Source organism: Drosophila santomea, chromosome 3R, assembly GCF_016746245.2.
Source record: "Drosophila santomea strain STO CAGO 1482 chromosome 3R, Prin_Dsan_1.1, whole genome shotgun sequence".
Lineage (NCBI taxonomy): Eukaryota > Metazoa > Arthropoda > Insecta > Diptera > Drosophilidae > Drosophila > Drosophila santomea.
This window is the reverse complement of record NC_053019.2, coordinates 3005928-3031192: the sequence shown is the minus strand read 5'-3', so window position 1 is coordinate 3031192 and position 25265 is coordinate 3005928. Positions and strand designations below refer to the sequence as shown.

The 25265-nt window shown below is 40.7% G+C and overlaps 2 protein-coding genes across 6 annotated transcripts in view; both read left to right on the top strand.

Annotated features, from left to right (window-relative positions):
• The window catches only part of LOC120452616 (patj homolog), a 30291-nt gene extending 18997 nt beyond the window's left edge, over positions 1-11294 (top strand). For all 5 annotated transcript variants that reach the window (XM_039636922.2, XM_039636918.2, XM_039636919.2 and 2 more), the window contains one exon: positions 9229-11294. The gene's annotated coding sequence lies outside the window, so the exon portion shown is untranslated. The remainder of the gene's footprint in view (positions 1-9228) is intronic.
• A 1878-nt stretch (positions 11295-13172) lies between these two features.
• On the top strand, positions 13173-24749 carry LOC120451971 (retinol dehydrogenase 13). The gene is made up of 5 exons (XM_039635997.1): positions 13173-13400; positions 15273-15925; positions 16485-16548; positions 24032-24178; positions 24306-24749. Exons 1-5 carry the CDS (start codon positions 13303-13305, stop codon positions 24562-24564), a joined length of 1221 nt encoding a protein of 406 aa, XP_039491931.1. The 5' UTR covers positions 13173-13302; the 3' UTR covers positions 24565-24749.
• Positions 24750-25265: the final 516 nt, after the last annotated feature.

The window sequence follows — 25265 nt, the reverse complement described above, 5'->3', positions numbered from 1 at the left end:
CAAATATTGTTGTATAAAAGCACTCCTTCTTCTTAGCGAAGCAAGTACCTTTTATTATTATCAAGATTAATCACATTAGGTTTGGATGTTTGTCTCGGGTACAATTCCCCTGTAAACTGGGCTTGATCAAATTTGCATAAAATATGGATACACTAAAATGTTCCGATTCACGAGAGCAAATCCCTTTGATTTGTGCCGACCGATTGTCCTGCCCAGGAGCATCGTTTGCGAATACGAATACGAATAGGACATGCATATCGGATCTGTTTCGGGTTTTGATTGATGGCGATATTATCCGGTAAAAAGGGCGGGGCGGGGAAGGTGTAGGAGTGAGAGGGAATGCCAATGCCAAACCAGCCACACAACTAAGCCAGGCAATCAAGTGTGTGTGTGTGCGCGCGCTCCTTGGAAGCGCTTCTCATGTGCTGCACATTATCCTGTCAAGGCTCCAAGCGGAGGATTTCTATTACTAGTTGGTGTTAACCATATATGGTACTCCGCACACCAAACAGTCCCGCAATTGTGTGCTTTCTATGCCCCGAATAACTTTTGCTAAGCGTACAGCAGACCACATTTAAATAGATTCTGACGGAAATCGATTCGAAATCGATTTGGGGCTTAAACAATTAGTTTTAATATATGTTAAAGTCACACTAACTTTTTCTGATAATTTTTAAAGAACATAGCTCTTACTTAATATATTTTTAATCAATCGGTGAAAGAACAGGCTTGCAATGTGACTGTTTCCTTATGTAAGTATTTAGTAATTTTTTGTAAATATTATGCAGAATAATCTGAAATGCATATTCATGTTGTACATGAAAAACGAATTAGGAAAGCTGAAACCCACGCCAACTAATATTTTCCCCAACACATCAGTATTTAGATAATGCAAATTTGATGTTTCATCATTTTGTATTTATCACGTTAACTTTACCATCGGAAAAAATTCGAAACCGCAATGACATAATGTCAGAAAGCACAACCGCTTATTTACCCCCCTTCCAGATTTTCCTTAGTTTTTCCGGCGCATTTTGACACCTTCTTGCCAGCCTCAATGAATGTAAATTGAAATTGATTTTGTGCAAATTAATTTCATGTAAGCGGTATTAAATTGTGGCACCGCCTTGCTTATTCCGCGGCTTTCTGTTATATACACAAACGGAACAGCAAAGTTCCATCCCCATGATTTGCCCGAAGCCCCCTGCTCAATTCAATCTGCCCCCTTGTCATCCTATTGTGCTGCCTGTATTTGCACTTCATTTTCATATTTAAGTTCGTTTATTATGCGAATGTAATTAATTATAAAGTTTAGCGAGCATAAATTCAATGTGGCCTGGTGCCGGCTAAGAATTCCCCAGCGGACTGGGACGGTGGGGCGCTTGGGGCAGTCGGGGGTTAATCTCCAAGCCATTGGCTTTTGTGGGTCAGTGTTGAGTTGACACATTCGATGGCTGGAGGCTGATTAGCCATGTTTGCACTGGCGTAAATCAAGCGACTGTCAAGCGCATGCAGATCAAATTGTTTCAAGCGAGTGGTAAATCAATCAGCGAAACAGATGTACACTCAGTTATTGTCAGCAGACGCACTGCGAGGATTATATATTTATTATTATATATTTTATATTTATTTATATTGGTTAGCAAAGACGTAAGAGGCTTTTCTTAGTAACTGAATCATATTTGTATTTATTGATAAAATGATTCGATTTGCTAATTGAATTCTATGTTCTGATGGGTTTCCTTAATCGTGAGTATTAGACTTAAAAGCTTGCTTGAATGCACCAGCTCTGGAACCTTTTGGTAATTTTGAAATAACGTCAAAGATTAATAATATTTGTTGATTGCCCATTTTAAAGTAAGCCAGTGAGTGATGAGCTGCCTTTTCCCCTTGCTTACAATTCCCTAGCCAGTTTAAAAATTTAATTTGCCTCAACTCCTCCCCGGCGAATCATGAATTCGCAATTCCCGCTTACATTAGTCGCTTCCACGCCCAGTTTGACTGTAAGTAATGGTTTTGCCAAACTCTGGAAAGGCCAGCAACCATGGCAGCAGCTGTTGCAGCCACAAATCTCAAATGTAAAGAAACATTTTATTGTGTGTGTAGCACGCTTTTCGGAGCCAGCAGTCTAATCGCAAACAAAGCAATGCTGCACTGAACTCAAAATCCAAAAGCCAAGCAAAAAGCAAATCAGCTGATACGCCCTTTTCATTCCTCGCAGTTCTCAGCCCGTAAATTATGCAACATGCTTTCAAGGAAAAAGCGAAGGGAAATTTCTGCACAGAACGAGCTGCCGATTTCCGCGGAGAAAAATGAACATACAAAAATGGGAAAAGAAAGAATAATTTAAAACTAAATGGTAAAACTGGGTTTTTTAAAGTTTCGAATACTTTTGTGGGCAAATCTTTAGAGGAATTGAAAACACGACATTTTGGCTATTTGCTGTTGGCCTCTTTTTATCACTCTCTCTTCTCCCCTTCGTTCATTCACCCAGCACATTGTGGGGGCGTTTATGTAAGTGGACGGGGGTTGGGTGTGGGTGTTCTGTCAATTTTAATGGCCATGAAATTGAAATGCAAGCAATGAAAAATTCAAGCATTTCAACATGATGGACACTATGGCTGTGGCAATTTATAGCCCGACCATTTGTAACTACACCGTGCCAACAACAAGTATAATAATAATCACAAAGGCAACAAAATGGGGCATATCCCCAGCTGACAGTTAAATATCGAAGGCCTTCGTGGTCTTTTCGTTTCATTTTGTAATTAAAATGCCATTAAACTATTTTTCCCTTTGTGGAGTATTGAGCTCTGGCATTTCTCGGCTTATTCGGCCCATTCATTAATTATGAAAAATGTAATGCTTTTCTTTTCCCTAATTCTGGTCAAATATTGATTAAACGATTGCCTTTCAATTGTCTTTCACACAGCACAGCATTTGAATATTTTTTACTTGTTATTCAGACAAGTTTTAATTAAATTGTTTAGGTATTTTAATTCAATATGCATGGAATATTCATATTTATAATACGAATAAATTGGACCACAAAATAGTTAATATTATGCAAATTCAGTCGTTGCATCAAGCAATCAAAGAAAGCTATTGGAATGTCATTGCAAAATGGCGATAGCACTGATGAGGCGTGCTTAACATGCGACTGCGAAAATTGAGCACATGTACAGCTGACATGGCGGATACGTGATACGTATGTTGCGTATACGCCACCGTGACCTGTCAAAGCAAGTTTGTCTCCCTTGGCAGTTGGCTGGCTTTTATGACGAGTTAACTCAATTTCGGCCTTTAGAAGCTGCACGAAAGTCGTTGTTATTGTTCCATTAAGCAAATTCGTTTTCAAAATCAGCATATAAATAAATTCACATGCCAAATAGAAGGTAAATTAAATTTATCTACGTCAATGGTTTGATTGGGCTGGGCTTGGCCCAATTGCCGTTGATAAACCGGGCAAATGGCATTCATGGCAGGCTATTTTAAGGCCAATAAAGTCGAGCCAAAGTGAATCCCTTTCTTCACTCTTTTTCCCCAAATCCGGTGTCCCAATCGTTAAGGGAATGAAGACAGGAAGGCAAACGACATTTGCAGATAAGGTTTCACTCTTTTTTTTCAGGGGCAGTCCAAAAATGAATTTTTTCCATGCTCCTTTTTCCTGCTCCTTCGGTGGTTCCTCATGGCGATTTAATAAAAGTTGCGGCTGCAATAAAACGGAGGCGGATGACATAACAAGTCCGAGCTGAGCGACACGGGCCTCTGTAGATGGAAAATCTGGTTCTACGGCGTGCGGTCTTATCAACACACTCCACATGGCAGTCTAGGCCGTCCTTTTCAGCATCGGAATTATTACATTTTCACGAGAGCGGCCTCACAAAGAATCCTCCGCCTGTCCGAGGCGCGCGTGCCACAAGACAATGGCATATTTCAACATGTCAGTGGCTCAACTGCCACTTTTAGTTGGACTGGTATTCGCTGGTATGCGAATGGAAATATGGGCAAATAAATCATTTTATTGCAATACAATTTCGGGCCTCTGTCCCTCTGCTTTTCCCTCCAGCATCAGAGCAATTTTATCACACGCTTCATGCAGAGCGAAAAAACAGAGAATACAAATAAACATGACCTTCCTTATAATCACAATAACTTTTGCAAATTTGTATGTAACTTTTGAAAGTATTGGCTAAATAAGAGACAATTAAAATATAATATAAATATGATACCTTGCGTTTGATTTAATGCACTGTAAATGCAGGGCACATTTGATATTTACTGAAATATATATATAGAGATATTATAGGTATACTTATTATATGCTTATTATGTCTTAATCTATGGCCAAACAAACATAAACAAACCAAAACATACGGAAGTCTTGTGAAAGGATTATCAGCGAAAATATTCACTAAATTCGAATGTCGAAGGACATAGCTAGATATGGCAGTACTTAGTTACCTAAAAAAAACTTGTATTAAAGCAAACCCCTAAACTTTGTTTACATGCTTTTTTCAGTATAGTTACAGACACTTTGGTGCTGAAGCATTTTATGCGGCCATTTGGAGGGCAAACACATACACACACACACACACACGCATACGTTGTTTCAATATTAATAAGACCGTGTGGAGGCTGTCAATGTGACGTGGCGCCAAACTGCTGCCACCGGAAGTTGTCCAACGGGAAGCGGAAACGTCGCCCGTGCCCGAGCTTCACATTACATTGGCTTGCGGAGTGGTGGCATTGGGGCATGGCTCATTTTTTATTATCGCCCAATCCAATCTCGGAAGCCAGTTCCTGGGAGGAGGAGTCGAAGGAGCAATTGGTTTTCGAGCTGCTCCCGCCACCGGAAGCAACAAGGCAACACTTTGGACGGAATGGCAGCAGACGGTCCTTTGCAGCTCGGGATCGTTGGGTTATTGGCCACTTGAGGGATTGGGCTAAGCCAGATTTGTGGACAGCAATTAATACTTTTATGGTTGGGACGGAAATTTAATTTAATTATTAATTAGATGGGCTCCGTCGTCGTCTTTTGGCCATTAAGACAGGCGAAAATTCCCCTTAATTGCTTTCAGACTCGGCGAGCGGCTGCTTATTTGGTTCTCTATTATTTGCCTTCGAATGGAATGGCAAACAAAACCGGAGGACCAAGATCAAAGTCAATGCCCCTGAACTTTCCTCACCTTCTCGCCAAGTTTCCCACGGTGAGTTTTACCTCCAAAGTTTGTCCTTTTCCTGCTGCTGTCGCACCTTAGGTATGTTTCAACTCTTTCGCCTGCACTTTGCCATCCCAGTTGCTGAAATATTCATAATTGAAGTTTATTGTTTACCCTAGGATGTGTGCCACGCCCTCGCCCTCGCCTTCCCGCCCACCCCTTTCTCGCAACGGGGCTCGCTTTGATTGTTTTGTGGCCCGGAGACTGTCGATAAGTTGGCCTGCAGAAAGTTCATCAACTTTTCAGTCTTTTTGTTTTAGTTCCTTTTTCAAGCGCTCTGAAAACTTTGATTGGCGAACAAAATGGCACAAGTGATTGGACATGTGCTTCATTTATTATACTGTATGCCTGACCTACTACTTCTCCTTCCTTTTTTATCGAGAGGTATCAGATGTCGAATTTTTCCCCTTTATAGTTGGAAAAATCGCAAGTCCATCTTTGTAAGGATGGCTAGAAATATATATAATAATTTCGAGTGTTCTGGGAAATTTTTGATCTTTATAATATATAAAATATATTACTCCTATGAACGTAAATGCATTGAAATCCGGACTAAAACTAAAAAGATAAGTGCTCTTGCTATTATTTCCCATTGGAAACCACACCGTTCACGTCAGTGTCTTGTACGGTCAAAGGTCGCGCGTTTCTTATTTCTGTTTTCCGAGTGCTCTTGACCGATTTTTGATAAATTGCTTTTGCCTTTGAGCATCGAATCGCAAAGGAATGGGTGCCTCAAGAACACATCCCTCGGTTTCCAACTTGGATTTTAAATGAGCTGCTCGTTCTACGTTTATGGGGGCCACTTGAACGACCTATTAAATATAATTGTAAGCAATTTGAGCAATCTACTTAGGATATCATTTTTAATGCGACAACCTAGGCAAAACCCATGCCAACCCACATTGCAATGCTAATTGCGGAAAAAGGTGGCTAAAAACTGGGACGACGGCAAACATGAAAAGAACAATAAGCGCGAAACAATGGACTGTTTGCAATTTAAATTAAAACTTTGAGTGAATCAAATAAAGGCGAAAAAAGAGTGCTTCGGTGGCAAAAAGTGCCGAGCGGAGCGGAGCAGCTAAATTGTTTTTGATGCCACCGTTGGCACTGCAGATGGTCAACAGCAGATCCCATTGCAGGCCAAATAAAGGTCGGCAAAACCTCGGACAGCCGTTCACAACCAAGCCAGATTTGCATAACACGTTCCACGCTGCGGTTCCAGTGGCCAAAAAAGGCCGAGTCCGAGATTCCGACACCCGGAATATAGGTTTCGTATATATTGCAGTCTCCGCGTTACCAAAAATCCCTCTATTTGGCTGCCGTGAAATATAAAAATCCGGCAATATCATAAACCAGAAAGAAGCAGCTGACCTCGACAGAAGATTACCATGACCGTGATTCAAAGTTACTTTTCTGGTTATTGCCAAGCACGTGGAGAAATTACTATAAAGTATTTTGCAAAAAACGTATAATTATGAATTTCCTAAAAGTTCGCAATAGACGCAATAAAATAGCAGTTGCTATTGCGACTATCTACTCTCTCATTAATATATTACTCTCCTAAAAAATTCTTCTTTGTATTTGTAAAGGATTATGTTCCCATTGAATCGCTTACAATGTCTTGGCCAAATGCACTTTGCATTTCCCGCGACAATAGAAAAGTGGCGGGAACCAATTGGAATTTCACTTGTCTGAGATGTTTTAGTGCGACGCGGTTTTCCATACTCCCAGGTCCGCCTATCTTATCCCATCGCATCCCATCCTATACCTTTCCCTTTTTTTCGCTGACAGCCTGGTCAAAGGACTCGGGGCTGTCCAAAGCCGAAAGCCCAATGCCAGGGAACAAGGAACAAGGAGCGGCAAACAAAGGCAACAACAGCAAGGCAAACAAAAGTGGCTAAAAAGCAAAAGCTGCAAAAAGGCCAAAGGCGAGGCTCAAACTCTCTCACCAACACATACAAGCACACTCGCTCGCACTCGCATTCATAGATATGTACATATATGCATGAAATTTCACACCCAGGGGCGTAGGTAAAGGGGTAGGGGCTTCCAAGGGGCGTAATGGGGGTGTAATGGGTGGTTTTGGGGCTGCTTTTGGGGGCACAAGACAGCAAGAGTAGCCGAAATGCAAATACACAAACAATGGCAGTGCGGGGGCTACTAAGCCAAGCTAAGAAGGTTTTGGTAAACAAATTTTACTGCCAACTCGCACACAAACAACTCGCACACACAAATAGGCAAATGCACCTGGAAAAACTATCGTGTTGTTCGAATAGGTAATGAAGATCCCAGGAACTTTGAATTGCAAATGAACTACAGTGTGCTGGATTAAGATCAAAAAATAATTAAAGTTCTAAAAAATCCAATAATCATAGGTAACATATATGTATGTACCTATAAATTCCTGAGTTTATATAATAAACTTTACATAAAATGGTAATATTTAATTTGAATTTATTCCCGTAAATTCATTGATAAATCTGTTAAATTGTTACTAGACTTGACATACATATATAAAATCAAACAAATATTCTTATTTTATTTTAGATATCGAATATGTATTTTTTTTTGTTGATTTGCGAATTTCCTAGCCCTAAAAGTATTTTCCATTCAGTGTATAATTTCTGTTGTTGTTGCTGGCCCAGGACATTCATAGTTAAAATTTAGGGAGACAGCGCCGAGAGATTTGGCAAACAGCAACAATATCCCCACCGCCAATGTTGCCAGTCGGGTTCCCTCCCACCCAACCCAACCCCCCAACCCCCTCTCCCCCTGTTGCGTTAATCAAGGCTCACACAATCGCCAACAACAACAACAATAACAACTACAACAGCTACAATAAGCACGGCACCACAGTGTGGGCCGTGCACGTGCCAAAATTGCCAGGGAATATTTTGCATTTGTTTTTTATTTGTGCCACGACATTTTGTAGCCGGGTTTTCGTTTCGCGCCATTTGTTGCTTTTGGCCATCTGGGTGTTGATTAAAAAATTGTCAGGTTCTGAAAATTCATGGCCCTTTACATCCTTCATATTAAAATGTGTGCGTGGAACGGAAATTGCAAGGTCACTATCGATACGAAAAAGAAAAAAATGTTTTCTGAGCTTTCTTAACTTGGGAAAAGTCAAAAGTATTTCATCAATGTTATCTCAACAATCTCAACATATAACCCAATATTATTTCCAGTCTTAGGTTGTAACACACTGAACTTGCCATAAAGTGACATAACATTCACCGGATATTCCCCTGAGGAAAACCTTTCGGTTTGTGACTCCTAAAATCGATTGGATTCTGGTTGCCACAGCCACATATATTGGCCGAAAGCAAAGTGTTGCCATATTTTCCAGCGCGTTTTTAGGTTTGTTGAATGCCCATTTGGGTTAATAACGAATAACCGAATGGTCCATTACACGAAATGAGTCTGAGCCATGGCCGAAAGTGTTGAGACCCACAGGAAACGACCCTGACAATGCCAGTTACCAAATAATGGGCTTCGGATCCCAACAGCAGTGCTATATGCTCATGGTTGGCCTGTTGGCATTACCCGAAATTACCCTAATGCATTAAGTAATAAATTTATATGAGCTAATTGCCAGCAAAAGTTCATTAATTTGAGTCATGAACCTAATTTATGACGGCCATTAAGTGATGTTAGCTCCTGATTCCGTAAACATTGTGTTGGCTTATTATCCGCTCTTAGTTTGCACAAGAAACTACGTTGTTGTTACAGATTCACGTGTAATAAGCACTACTTATTGCATATTGCTATCCCAATATTAAAATTCGCCAGTGCAGTAAATGAATAAGTGGCCTGAGTTGCGACCACAAATTGAATATTTCCATTCACTACGGTATTCATTGAACACATAAGCTCACTTATGGCTTATAGCCGAATCAATCGGACGTTATTGATGGAAATATGGAAGGATTTATATGTGTATTTGCTTAGCCGCAGCCATCACGACCGCTAATCTAATTTTCATATTTGTTCGCTTCGCTATTTGCAGATTTTATGACCCTCATATCGGCCTTGTGAATGCATCACGACCAGCAGCCCCGAATTGGAAATCCAAAGCAACCACACAGAGAAGTCTGCGGCTCAAATCAGCGAGTCTGGACATTAGAACAATTTGTACATAATATATAACCAAATCCGCACATTGCCCGATTGGATTAACTATACACGAGTTAGTTTCGAATTGATGGCCCAACCCCGAACCTCGAACTCTGAACGCTGAACACTGAATACTAAAAACGCATAAATAAATAAATTGAAAGGCACGCAACGACTCTAAAAATATCACAAATTGTTGTATCGATAAATTATTAATAACAATTTCTGCGGACAAGCTTGAACAAAAAGCTTACAACATCAAATAGAGTTGAACATCAACGGGAATAAAACACACGAAATTCCAAGCGAACGAAGTGTGGCGAAATCGGAATTTATTCATACACGCAAATATCGCAAAACATTTTTCCAGTTTAGTATGCATATGTCGAGGCCATGATGGCAATAATGATAGCTCCCCGGTAGTTTCCACATATCCACCCGAATACCCAAATACCCGAATATCAGAATAGCATAAGAACCACTCCCCCCGCCCCGCCCACATTAGGAAACCGCTGTAAATATTCCAGAGATTATTTTTATTGTCCTTTTCAACTTTACGTAGCATAAATTTACAATTTCTAGCTTGTAAATCATTTATACATACACATCCTCAAGAATTCGTGGACATTTTTCAAACTGTATAGGAACTGGGAGTTGCAGCATTGCACAGATACTTGGGATTGGTGGCGCGTATAAACGATTACATAGTATACCTATCATAGATACTGCAAATTCTATGCCTATGAATATAATAATATATATTTAAAATTGACGACCAAGCAAAAGTAAAACTTTAACTTTAGTAACAAGTCAAGCCACAAACTACACAATTAAACGAAAAACACACACAAACTGAACTAAAGTAGATCGAAAATATAGACATTGGGGAGGTGTTAAAAAGGTGAGGACTATTTATCACCTCTTGCTGCATAGAGAATATACACATTAAAACAAAAGCTTATTAGTGATACTAATTTTAAATGGACAAACAACAAAGATAATGATTAATGAAAGAATAAAAAACTATGATTGATAATTCTTAGCGAACAATAAATAAAATGTTTAAATTGTTAATACATTTCTGTTGATCGATTCTTTGTTATCAAGCTGAATTCGACTTCATGTGTATATAAAGGTATTAATCACATCAACAAGATGCTTGAGCTATCTTAAAATAACTGAACGATTAGATTAGGATAACAACACATGCAGTGAGTTTTAAAACTACAATATCTTTCAAAAATAGTTAATTTCAGGTACAATTGATTTATCTTAAATTTGTTTTTCTTGTTGAAATAAAGACACACATTTTGTAATATCATTTAAAGATATACTTCTTTTCGGCTAAATTTTTTGAATGAAATAAATATATAATTTGGATTGATTTTCCCAAGTTTTGTATACTTGAGTAATTTAATTCGACTTGCAGTTATAAAGCGCACTGTCTATTCGTATACCGATTCACACAAAGACATAGAGAGACATTAAACTTATGCACTTTGGCTTATGAAAACTTTTATATTTTGCAGATGAAATGAGAAAAAGTTCCACGCAAGTCAAACAAAATAAGCAGATACATTATCTATCTATCTATCTATCTATCTATCACGCAACCACACTAACACACAGAAAAATACCACACACACGTATATATGAACACGCACATTAATGCAAGAATCATAATATCTGAAACAACTTACCACTAAGCATTACAACTAATGAAACAACTCTTTCGAGCGAAAACCAACTAGAAAATCGACTTAAACTACACGTAACATGATCTAACAATGAACCACAATCGAATCGAATTGAAACACAAGAAACACGAAATGCAACGCATACTAAAGTTGAAATCCATATGCAGTTCGGCAAAACATAGGCTACATTAGACACAGAGTATGTAAATTGACGAACGTTCAATAAACGAATGCGAAAATATAACAAAAGTATTAATACACGTACAAAGATCCATTTGAGTGTGCAATTTCATTTATTTCACAAATGGGCACCAGTGGGGTATGCAGGGAGTGCGGGGTATGTGGGGAACCCCCATATATCGGGATGCTGTTCAATCAATTGTTCAACCGGAAATGGAAACAACACACTGCGAACTGGAGGCGTAAAGTGCATGGAGTGCACTTTCCATAGTACACGGCTCCCATAGGGGCTGTGAAAACTACATTTGACTACATTACTCGAAAAATATATATTTTGTCACTGGCATGTTTTATGGATGCGGCGTAATTGAATTGAAGTTTCAGAGGTTGGGAAGTTGCAGTAAAATGGACCGTAAGCGAATGAATGGCATTTTCCAGCATTTTCCGGGAACAAGTGATGATGGCTCTCCGCTGAGTTCTTGCCGGATAATAAATTTGGACAGTGTGTGCGCCAATGGACAAGGTAAATAAGGGTGTTCAGTTCTATGCGTTTGTATTTTTTGAACTTAAGTAAATACAAATAAAGAAGAACGCATTTCGAGTTAGTGAGTTTAAAAACCATCAAAACCATAATTGACAAATCTAAGTGCTTAGCCAATTGAAAAGATCTATTTACATTTTGATTTGCCTACATAACCATCAAATAATCATATTTCAATAATTTATCTTAAATATTACTGCACAGGTATTTATTACTTTAAACAATTAAATATGTTCCACTATATCCCAAACCACTTTTCTCCTGTTTTTATCCCAGACAACAGCTGTTCAAGAATTATTAAAATTTATGGTTACTCAGTCTGGCATATTTAGTACACTTCCGAATAAAGTAAAACAAATCTTCGAGGTAAAAACGCGAAAAGATTAATTGAATCACATTAGTCTGCGTTGCCACATACAAAAATATGCAAAAATATACAAAACTGAATGCGTAGCCGCAAAAAATAAGGGAAAAAATTGGATGAAAAGCGGAGTAAAACACAAATTAAAAAATGGAAAACGTGTGTAAATAGCGAGCAGCATTTTCCGACCCTCTCACGTTCTTGTATTGCGGCTTGTGCAAATTCGCACCTAACCTTCACAGCCACGACAGGTGGAAAACTCGGAAAAATCAAACGAGGGGCGCGAAAGTTGGGAGCTAGGGGCAAGTTGCCCCTCTCTTTCTAACTCATTTCGTATGCCGCGCAACAAGCATTTAAGTAAATTGAAAATATGCCGGTGACGTTTGAGGGGTCGAAAAATAGGCGGCGATGTGGAGCGGGGTGGAGTTGTCATTTAAATTCAATTGTCAACGACATCTTCTTCGCCGGCTCTGCAAATCTGCGCTCAGATGTGAGCGAGTCCACTTAAAGCCCGCACTTAAACAGGCATCTCTCGATAGGGTAAACACTTAGAATTGTCTAGAAACCATAAGTAATTATCTTATTCTTGAAAATTATATGAGTAACAAAATGTATATTTTCTTGTACCTAAACCGGCATCTCTCGATTAGGGTAAGTACTTAGAACTTTTCTTAGTCGGATTCTAGGGGCTGTCCGATTTAAGTAAGCAATCCCAATTTCAGCTTTTTTGCTCTTTTTACTGTTCTTTTACTTTTTACTATAGCCAAACTGTATTAAATCTTAAAAAAATCGTGGAAAATCAACATGATCTATTTGTGATGTGGGGAATAAAATCTAGAACACAGAGTATACCATAAGAACAATCAAAGCATAATCTTCCAACTTTAACATAAGCTACCTTAAATCCATGCTCGATCCAGTCCTAATTAGGGATTGACCACTGTAGTCACACGTGTGTTATACATTCATTTATGCTGCAACCAGCGGGTGACCACGCGAAGAGAATTCATATTTATTACTACGGATGCCGCTCAGTTCGCGTTCAACAATTGTGCCGTGCAGACCCAGTCACAGTCACAGATTCATTCATCAATTGCAGGGGAAGAAAGTGAGGCAGCATACCCGAGCACCCAGCAGCACCCAGCAGCACCCAGAGCACCCAGAAGCATCCAAAGCATCCACTCAAGGATGGAGCGACTGCTAACCATGTTCGAGGAGGCGGATCCCTTCGCCACTTGGTGGCCCACGATAGCGGCCCTCACGGTGGGCATTGTGATTACGGTGCGGTGAGTGCGATGAGTCAACGGAAACTGTGATATATTTTTGTATTCACCCGGCCACATTCACCACCCTACCCAGCCCCAAAAGTCCCCATTTTAAAAAAAAAAAATAAAAAATATAAAAACTTTCGCCTCGGACACACGTTAATAAATGTCGCAGCAGCCCAGTAAAAACTCCCCCTCTGTCGACATTCGCGAAAAAGTTTTTAAGTGGATTTCGTACAGAGATGGTGGAGAACTCGAGAGGAAGTGGCTGAGCAGTGGTCCAGAGATAACCCGGATAATATGTAATATCTGAAGATTATTTCCATTTTTGTTTTTTACACCCTCCGGTACTCGAGGGTTAAGAGGGTGGACTTTATTCAAAGCGAACCACTCGTTGCCTACTGAAATCCATGCATTAAATAGGTAATTGGGATATTTTTGAAAAAATTTATATATTTAGTTATGTTAGGGGTAAACAATCCAGTCCAGTTTTCTCAATAATTTCATGTTCATACGTCGATTAATACATATCTAACATAGTTTTACTGGAAACTCTTTTATTAGAGAACCTAAAAATGCATTCTATTGCTTTGTACAGGGTATCTTTTAGTTCAAGCACTAATTTAGCTACTGGTTTTTGTTATTCCTGCTCCGCGAGCATCGCGGTTTTTGTGACCCGTCACTATCTGTCGCCTCGCAGTTGCAGGTGTTAGTTTAAGCTGAAAGCGGAAGCGGAAATGGAAGTGACTGCAATATGGCACTCCCCTTGCCAGAGAGTCTCACCTCCCGCTGCACCACCTTAAGAAATTTACAAAGTGGATTTGCGAAAGTTTGGCTCAGAGTAAATGAAATGCCAAATGAATTCCAAAATGAAGGATGGCACGGCAAACTTAGCTGTAAGTGCCAAAATAAGTCTCCGCCAAATGAAGTGGAGCAAATGGAATGCGGTGAAGATTATGGAGGAAGTAACTGACTGCAAAAAGCTGAACTTAAAGTGCCTTCGATTGCGGGGGATGTGGACTTTTAAATTAAGCCAATTATTATCAAAAAACTATCTTCTTAAGTGAACATTTTCTAGTCCCAAAATAAGCGACACATTACAAGAGGAAATAGTTGGTTCTTTTAAAATGGTAATGGAGTAATTGTCATTTTGTTTCAAATATGCATTATATCAAATAACATTTGTAGACAACAGGACTAACGAACAAATAAAGCAATCAAACGAATGGGGAAATGAATTAGAACTCAGCCATGCGAATTAATTGACTTCAGGACGAATAAATACTAAATAGTGCTTTTTATACCTGTGTAGAGTTTAATACCCACTCTGCATGTAGGTTAGTAGGCTTTATGCTGCGCAAATTCGTTGGTTTCCCTAGGCTGGAAATTAAATAAATTGTCAATTATGGTTTACACATACGTACCGAAATTAATGCAGTTGAAAATGAGCGGCCAGAGTTAGTCATATCGTCAAAAGCCCTCAGGCGGACTTATGCAAATAGCCATGCTGATTCCATTAACGCCTGTCAATAAGCCAAAATTACGACTATATGCCTGTTCCAACCCTTCATAAATAGACTGCCACTACCAGACACTTGGAAAACTTGATAGGCTTAAAAAGGTTTAATATATCAATTTGAAACTTACAATAAATAAGATCGATAATCTAACAAGTTTCACTTTCTTTAAGCTTGACTTCTTACAATCTGTACTAGAGGTGTTATATAAAAAACCTTTTTGGTGGTAATATTTAGCTAAGTGCACACACGCGACACGGACGCAGGACATCATTAAGCTACCCATGAACCACAAGCCACACCCACTGATCCCCATTCCGCCCCTTTTGCCATCCGCCACCCTCCATCTAATCTGTATCCTTTACCCGCATGCCAGGACCTTAATGAGCGGCCAGCGCTGTCCGAACGATAATCAAATCAAGGAGCAAATCGTGGTGGTCACCGGCGGCAACAGCGGCATTGGCTTCGAAATAGCCCAAGCTCTGGCCGGCCGAGGTGGCCGGATCATCCTCGCCTGCCGCAATCTGGAGGCTGGGGAGCGGGCGGCGGGCATAATCAAACGTGAGCTGGGCTGCCGCACCCCCCTGAACTCCCCGGACGAGGATGACAATCCGGCGGACAGGTACTTCGTAGAGGCCCGCTACTTGGACCTCTGTTCGCTACGCAGTGTCCATCACTTTGCCGGCCAGCTGATGGCGGAATTCGAGCGGATCGATGTGCTGGTCCACAATGCCGGAGTGGTCTTCGCCAACACCCAGGTGCCCACGGAGGATGGCTTCGAACGACACAGCCAGGTGAACTACCTGGCCCCCTTCCTGCTGACCAACCTGCTCCTGCCACACCTGCAACGCTCGGAGCAGGGCCGCATCCTCTTCGTTTCCGCCCACGCCCACCAGGGCGCCAAAATCGATTTCGACGATCCGCTGAATGTCGGCACCTGGTCGGTGAAGTTCCACGCCCGCGAAGCCTTCGCCCACTCCAAGCTCTGCGTGCTCCTCGCCACCCGTTGGATGGCCAGGGAACTGAAAGGTGAGTGCCCAAGTTCGGGACCTTTTCCCCGAGAGAACTGCGGAAGTGCACTCGGAGGAGCTGCCATTTTGGGCTATCTCAATTGCTCAGTTTGTGGCCATTAGGCGGGGAAAATTTAATTAATGAGTTTCTATTTTACAGCACTTGAACTTTGGCCTAAATTATTTTAAATTAATGTTCGTTTGAATTATTATAGCTTATTACTTCCATCAGATAGATTCAAGTATATTTAAATAACATAAATAAAATATAATTTCACATCGTTCCTTCTTCATTTCTAAATCCCAGAAGAGAGTTTGAAACAATTTTTATAACGATTTGTCATATTTTCTTTTATTGTTTTAAATTATCAAGGTAAAATAGTATAAGTAAGCCCAACTTATAACTTAACGTACATTTTCCGCTTTTAAACCGCTATAGGTAGGCCACAAACAAATCTGTTTTTCTCGCAGTGCAGCTCCAAATATTTGCATAGCTTACACTCTGATTTATTGATGCAATCACTGCGCAATCTTGATTCCGAGAAACAAGTAACCAAGGTCCGCTAATTTCCCCACAGGTACCTCGGTCACGGTCAACTGCTGCACACCAGGACTCGTCCGTGGAACTCGCCATTTTCGCAAGTAAGTGCCCAAGATCTGGATCTGGAAGCCCCAGAAGCCAAACCAAACCAAGCTGGGAAACCCGCAACCCAAATTGAAATTCAAACGAAACTGGGGCAAAGTGCAGAACGCAGAATGCTGCTGAAACTCTAACTAAATTTTAAGCTCATTTCGTGGCCGCGCCGAAGACAACTTTTGCACTTTCATTAAGCAGCTATAGTTTGTCTCTCTCTCCCTATCTATTTCTCTCTGTCACCTTCCATCTCTCTCTCTCTTTCCGGTTTCCTGTGACTTTGTATCTGCATCTGTGGGACGAGGTGGCGACTCGTTTTGATGCAATCGAAAAGTTTGCAAGTCATTCGGGCGGGGCTGGAAATGGAAACCACCTTTTTTGGCAACAGCATCAAGGTAACATTTCAACCGAAGGCCAAAATCATTTGGAAATACGAAATGAGTTGGTCAAATACCAAAATCCGGCCTAAAAGCAACCAGAGACTTGGGGAATCGAATTGCAGGGGGAAAAGGGTAGCATCAAATTTGGGAAAACATAACGAGAAACTAGAACTACAGAATAGATTCAATTACAAGGTAATTGCTTTGATAATGGATATTAGAATTTCTAAAAAGGCTAGTAATGAACTGGGAATTTAAATTCAAATCACGGCCTCACTTCCACTTCTGTCCATTTCTGGTTGCCATCGATTTTCGTGCTACACGATACACAATTAGTTGCCAACACTTGGCCAAACCATAATCAGGCTTAACAATTTGCCAATGTGATGGCGATGGCGATGGCTCCCCACATTGCTTCTAAATCCGATTTTAAGGCATGCAAATTAGATGCGACTTGGCGCACAAAAAAGCAAAACCAGAGCAGCACATTTGCACAGTACACAGAAAAGGACGTGCAAACACGACAAACAGTTGCAAATTGCGGAAGGACAAAATGCCAGCAACAACAGACATCAAGTGCCACATCAGCAGGACACTGAGAGAAACCGTCGTTCCATTGATTTCCTAACTAAATTAAGCTCACCGAATCTCCTTTGCTCAGTAGGCCAGGCGGGCTATCACTAGGCTTACACTCATTTAAGTTATAAACAAGTTACTAGATCTGCTTAATAGCACATTATCATATATGATAACTACTTTCTAATTAAATAACTTAAACTTGCGTTGAGGCTTATAATTAAATTATATACATTTCTTAGCTTATGTGATCACTGCAATCACCATCATCATGACAAGGTCAGCTATTCTTAGATATATTTTTGTAACTGTGCGAGGAGCAACAACATTCCGGCCATACACAAACGACAACAGCTGCAATGAACTTTCAACCTGCCACGCCCACTTTTCATCATCAAATGCAGATGAGCTGCCATCGAGTGGCAGTTGCCAAAAAGATATGTATGTGAGGATGGCAGGAGCAGCTCCTCCAGCGGGCTGCTGTGCTGGCCAGAAGTGAAATGCGGTAATTAAAAGCGGCCAAGTCAGAGAATTGCGGGTCGGCCGCAATTGAAATGGCGGCGGGTCAAGCTCGGCTCTCACTTCTGGCCAGGCTCCGTTTGTGCCAACTTTCGCCTGCTGACCCCGCCACGTCGTCCTTTTGAGTTATGACCCAGACCCACAGTCACACAGCCCGGTGACAGATGCCTCTGCCTCTGTTGACGCTGCTGATACTGCCACTTGTGTTGGCAGCTTGTCTTTTTCCAGGAAATATGTTTTCCTCTGGGGATTGTCCCAGAAGAAAAAGTCCCGTGACTTTAGAACTCTGCTTTGCGAATTTATAAAGCTTAGTTTTATTTTACAAAATTATTATTTGCAATCTTTTCAAAAGAAAACATCTAATACTTAGCTCTTCATTTCAAATTGCCTAAACATTTTTCGGTATTCGCTACCTTGAGTACTACCCCTCTAGAATGAGGCATCTCTGATGGCCAGCATTAAGTTGGTGGCACACTGTGAACTAACTGACGGTCATGAACATGAACATGGCCGGGATACGGGATCCGGGATCCGGGGTCCAGTCTCCTAATGATGGACCAGAATTAATGCGAAATTTATTGATGCTTCTTAAGCTGGCACAAAAGTTGCCCTTGTTGTTTCGCTGCTTTCCTTTTTTCTGGCAGTTATAAATTAGAATTTGCAATGTGCTGGTAAAGAGGGCATATTGTGACCCCGATTTCTTAGGAAATCATCTATTCAGATTGTCCAGGGTGGATAATTTTTTAGGAATGAAGAGTTCACTGATTTATTTATTCGTGCGCGTCAACCTATTCTAACGATTTTGATTACAACCTATATTAATAGCCTAAAAAGTTTTGTAAGGGAAGAAAAGGATTCTTTCAATTTGGTTTAAACTGAGTTCAACATTTGAAGTCCACTTGGAAAGGAAAAGTTTGCAAAATGTACATGTAATATGAAATGTTTCCTTAAGCATTATAAAAAAAAAAACGATTTGAAAACCAAAACATATTTTATTTTTATTCAACTTGAAATGTAATTTAAATCTCACTTTTCAAGTACTTTTTGTGGCTCCTTAAACCGACTTTAAAGTGCTAAGGAAATTAGGTTTAATGACCCATTAAATATACTTTTATGAGGCTCTCTAAAATTTTAAGTCACATTACCCAAACGAAACGAAAGATGATTTAGACGTTTCGGATAAGGCCAACAGATTAAACATCGCTCGATGGCCATTGAATTTGTGAATTATATGAGCCTGTTCATAAAGCCTGTTCGCACATGCGACATACACATGTAAATGGGGATTTTGGGGGAAGCACATGCCCCCCAGTGGAGCCCCAAGACCAACCCCAAGCCCAAAGCCCAAGCCGAGGACAATAGATGGCCAGGACCCACTCAGACGGGAGCACAATGGAACAGGTGCTCAAGTGTGTGTAGCACACACAGAGACACACACGCACACAATTGCACATTGTTAACACGACCAGCACGTACAACAAATTACACAATTCAATGGCAATAAATGATGTAAAAGAGGCTAAGGTTTAGATACAGTTCTCATCCTCATTCCCCCGAAAGGAGCTGGAGTTGGGCTGTCAGAAGCCAGGAAAGCATAATCCATCATAGACACAAATTGTACTGTCTGCATATGTACAAGTTTAACTACCCCGCTCCGTTTCCATTTCCATTTCTATTCCCATTCCCTAACTTTCTCATATTCCATTCTCCTGGCGAAGCAGAAACATTGCTAACATGCGTCATTACAATTTGCAAAATGCGATAACAATGCGCCAGCTAAAAGAGCCCTGAAATGGGCAAAAAGCGAGGCAAGGAAATCAAATGCCTTGGCGAGCGTACAACCAAGCCAACGAGACACAATTTACACCTTAGAGATGGGTAGATGGGTATGCTTCTAAAAATAATCATGTATAACATTGGGACTTGATGTACGCATACAAATCAATTCTTATCATCGGACAATTATAGAAATATTTGTAAAATAAATGTCTAGTAACGAGACCATTTAGAAACCATTTACAACAGATTATAGTGATAGCGTGCACTTTCACTTTCAACACAAATGCCTCAATTTTGTTGTACTGTGAGGGCAAAACAAACAGGGCCAAGTCGAAACAAATTAAACGAGACTAACACATGCTCACCTCTAGTGGCCAAGGAAGACCCCCACTTACCCCAAAACTTGGCCAACTGCTGCGGGCAGCGGCAATAAAACTGCAAATGAACAGCGGAAGCGACATCAAGTGGCTGTACATGTAGGTGAATGTGAGCCGGGTTTCTCCACGGACTCCGATGTTGGGATGTTGGGATGTATGGGTACTGGAACTGGAACTGGATTGCTTCATGGGCATGTGGGCAGCACTTGCCTTTTTTCTATGGTTTTAGACCTTACAGATGATAAAAATAATAGTAATTGTAATTCTAAATCTTAGAACCGTATTTAATACATAACTTTATCCTATTTTAATTTTTAAATCTTTATCTTGTCATTCCTAACCAAAATGTAAAAGACTGAAATCTGTCTGGTGCCTCAACCCTTAAGATGTAAATTCCTAAATAGAATATTGTTGTGTAATCAACCGTCGATTTGTACTGCCAAACTAACAGATATCTGATAGCCGACAAACTCAACTCTAGCGTACTATCAGTTTTTACTTACCAGATTTGTTTTTATTTTTTCTTACACTTTTCTACTATGCTTACACTTTATTCAACGATTTCCGCATAATATTAAAATATTTGCGTTGGCATCATAAATATTTCCATTGCAGTGTTCAGTTCGAATCCATTTCTTCCGGTGCACGAAGCTTACATGCATTGGCTTCCTGTCCAGCGGATATCTTCCTGTTGTGCTTTTCGTGCTGTTGCATTCTGTTACATGTTTTGCCTTTGCAAGTTGATTTTCTTTTTACAGACTTTGCAGCGCCAAATTGAACTTTTGTTGTACCCATACAGAACTGCCACGCCCCCACGTCAGCTCCCACGCTTCCTTGCTGGCATACTATGTATGTATATGTGTGTAGCACACACTATTCATATCGGAGATAACTCTGACTTTCGTTGGCAACTGGAAAAGTGCTGAAGCAGCTGTCAGGCTCACCCGTGCACTGCAATTCCCACCCTTGCAATCCTGGCCACCCGGGCCATCCTGGCCACGCCCACATCCTGACACCCTTGAGGCATCTTTCTTCATTTCTTGCAGCTGCCATGGATGAAAAAAGCGATACCTGCTGGGCTTTCGAGATTGTGGCCGAACGCTTATCATCGGAATTCCAGTATACTGCATCATCTTGGCAGGAAGGTCAGTTTATGGTTGCGTATCTGCTGATTTTTTGCGGCCTTTATCCACTTGACAGTTGGACACTTACACAGCAGATTGGTTGCTACAGCCAGATTATACATTTAAAGATATTTACTGTCTTTTTGCCTTTCTCTTCTGAAATGAACCTAATGAAATGGTATCCTATATAACTGAGAACCATTTTAAAGCAACCTATCTGCTGCTGCATAATCGCCAGGAAGCGACTTAGCCTGCTTAGCCTTAGTCTGCTTAAATCGCCGTCCAATAAAAACAATTAACATAGCGTATACGCTGTTAGTTTCGCCCTAGAGTGGATTCAATTTCGGCTCGTGGCCCATCTATTGTGGCATTAAAGTAAAATACTCGGAAAAGCCATGCCCTTTTCTCTCTTTCAAGCCATTTTGCTGCGCTTTTCCTTTGGCTGGCGCACTCACACGTACAGCTAAGAGATTTTCCCGGTCGGTAATAGCAGGTGGTGCAGGTCGGGGTTAAAATGAACTTTGCACCGCTGCAGCTTAGCGAGTCAGGCTGAAATTTTTCAATCCCACCCAATGCGACGGCCAAAACGGTGTGAGCATATCAGGCATGTCGGTGGCGTATACGCAATATTCTAGACATGAAAACAGCTTGGCTAATTGAGAAGAGCAAACCAAAACTTAGGTAACATATAAAGTTTTGTAAAATGCTCATCTAAGCCAAGCTAGAAATGTAATATTTTACATATAATTAAATGTGAACGTGGCTCCCAAACAAATTATTTTCCCAATTTTCCCAAATTCAACCGGAAAATTTATATACTCCCTTCTAAGCCCCCAATATTTCCTGACTCTTCTGTGTAAACAGCCATTAATCAATGCATCCAGAGAGTAACCCCCTAGTCTAAGCCACGACCCAGCCACACACATTTATTTTGCTTTGCACTCTTTTCCCATTTTTTCCCAACAAACCATCTGCAGCCCCTGCAGCTTTCTATGCACTTTAAAAATGCAACCAGTTGGCGAGCGAGAAGGGGGGTTAATGGCGGAGGGAGCAAGGACAGATACTCGTATCTATGAAAACGCTGGCGTAAAACGATGAATGGAATCAACACCAGCCTCGACCCAGGACAAGGGGATTTAACTTTTGTGGCAGTGTGTGAGGTTCCAGCGGGTCAGAGGAAGGATCTAGGGCCAGGTCAGCCCAATTCATACATAGTGATGCGAAAGGCAATCATTTATATACCTAGACGAGGTGCAGGAAAGCCATTAAATATGAATAGTTACTAGATGTACCTCATTTCATTATAGGGTATATTTATAAAAACCATTTAGCTTCATATCATTGCTTAACTCAACATGAACCTCTTTTGGAATAAATCCAGTAATAATAACGGATTCTAAAAAAATAAAATCATATGATTATATTGCATATAAGACACTTAGTGCACACAAATGGTATCTGATGATATACCTAGAAAGAACCAACTATATAGACAGTACCAATCGCTGAGCACACGTGGCATCGCTTGTATGCGTGGCTTCTATCTGTGCGTACTATGAAGTGAATGAAAATGAAAAGCAGTTAATGCTCAAGTCACGGAAAAAGCGTAAATGGAAAAGTTAAACGCATTAATTATTTATTTATCGTTTTATCGTGTTCAAGTGTCGGTGAACTTGCTTACCGTTCATCGTTCGTTGCCCGCCTGGAAAAACAAAAGGAAAGCGCCAAACGAGGGCGAAAAGCATTAACAACGACAGCTAAGCAAATTGTGCGCAAGTTCGTAATCCTTCCTGAAAGGCAGCATCACAAGCACTCAGAGAAAAACAATTAGGTAGATTTAAAATATGCTAAATATTTAAATGATTTATAAATTCAGTTCTAAAGGAGTTAAATGATATGATAAGATACGTGTTTAAAAGCAACAAAAGTACTTTCCGCGCCCATTGAACATTTCTCTCAGTGTAAAAAGTAAGAAGAGGGGTCAAAAGAAGTGCAGGGAGCTGGTCGGGGGGCCATTTCGCACAACTCGTTGGACTCAGACGCTGGAATTGGCCCAGTCCCAGCTGCGGAGATGGCCGAGAGTTGGAGATCAACGGATGAGCTGCTGAATTGAATGGAGGACATCTGGCGGTACGGGCGCCCTTTATCGCCCAATTAAAAATGCCATTGAAACAATGCACCCAAAAGAAATGATTTAGTCAAAACTTTATAAAAACTAAACTGCGATTTAACGATTTAATTGAATGCAAAATATGGGTTGAATAATAAACAAGCTAAGGAAGAACTTTATTTCAAAGTTTGTGCATACCTTGGGAGTTTTAAGCCACTTTTATGTTTCTTAATCAAAACTTATTTTATTGGCTAAACAAGCATTAGAAGCACTCGGAAAACGTTGTGGTGAAAACAATATAAATAAATTGAAATGTAGTTTTTCCTTTCATCCTTCAACTACCAGGATAAAGTTCTCTTATCTTAGTTTAGCTCAGTTGTGAGTACATCTACAAAATCTTAAATCACAAGCTATAAGTACAAAAACTAATTTATAGTTTGTAAAGAGACTGCTTGCAATTGATGTGCATATATGAAAAGTATTTATATTATTTAAATAAAAAAGTTTTCCATAAATTTCAAAAAGCAATTTAAAGGAAGCCAACTCAATGGACCCTTTTTAGCTTCAACATGTAATGGCTCCTTGTTCCCCATTTAAATAATTACCATAATTCGTTAACTTTGCAGCTCGCCGCTGATGTCGTCCCTCTGCGTGAAGGCGGTCACCTACCCGTGGATGTGGCTGTTCATGAAGAACGCCTACGAGGGCGCCCAGTGCGCCATCCGCTTGGCCACCGATCCCCAGCTGAAGGAAGTCACCGGCGAGTACTTCAAGTGAGTAGTTGCCATGGCCACTCCACTCCACTGCACTCCGGTTTCTGTTGGCCGCATTAGCAGCACTTTGTTGGCCTCTTTCTGCAGCACAGCCCCCTCAAAACAGCCCTTTTTTTGTCCGTTGCAGTGATTGCGAAATTGCGGAAAGTTCGGTGACGGGCCAAGACAAGGAGTTGGCGAAGAAGCTGTATATGCAAACCATAAAAACCCTCGAAAACGTTACCAAACTAACCGTCGACAGGGAGGAGTACGGCTTGGATTTGCAGCTGGAGATGGAGACTGAGCTGAGGCTGGACGCCCCGGAGGAAGCGGAACCGGAAACGGAAACGAACCAGGCAGCGGATGAAAAGAAGTGGCAGGGGGATGGAGAGACGGAGCAACGGTAGTCATTGGAGTGATTTATGCCTGGCACGCGGCCCGAGTTCCTTGGAGAATGCCAACTGCAACGTCTATTTGCATTCGGTTTAACAATTGCCGCATTAGGCAGCCTCCCTGCGCCCCTCTTTTATGTGGACCCCTGACTTTGTATGGCCCCTTATTCCCCGGAAATAAATGCAACTTTAATGTGCGAGCAGCCTGAAATTGCAGAGTTTGTACTTTTCGAGCAGCATCGATGGGCTGAATATGTTGGCGCTTGAGCCTTTGATATATTCCCAATTTAAAATGCTCTCGTTTGAACGGGAATCCCTGCAAAAATCCCAAATGGACAGACGCAAGCAATTCGGGTGAATAATAGAAATGGATAGGGGATTTAAGGGGAATTTTAGAATAGGGAGAGTGGAAAGACTGAATCCCTTTTTTAAGGGATGTGTTTCTATAAAATTTACAAAATTATTATAAAATTGATTTAATTCCAATTATATCTTTACTTGTTCTGTACATTTTCCAGTCGAACTGAAATCATCCGAAACAACTAACGTTCAAAGATTATTTCCATTCCCACATCGATGCCCCAAATAAAACCCGAAATACCAGTGCCGAATTGTAATCGTAAATTTAGAGGACCAAATGCTGGGAAATCCATGGGCACAAGCTTGAATGGAGCATGGAGAATGAGCTAATTGCGAAATGTTTTTCGCTCCGTCTA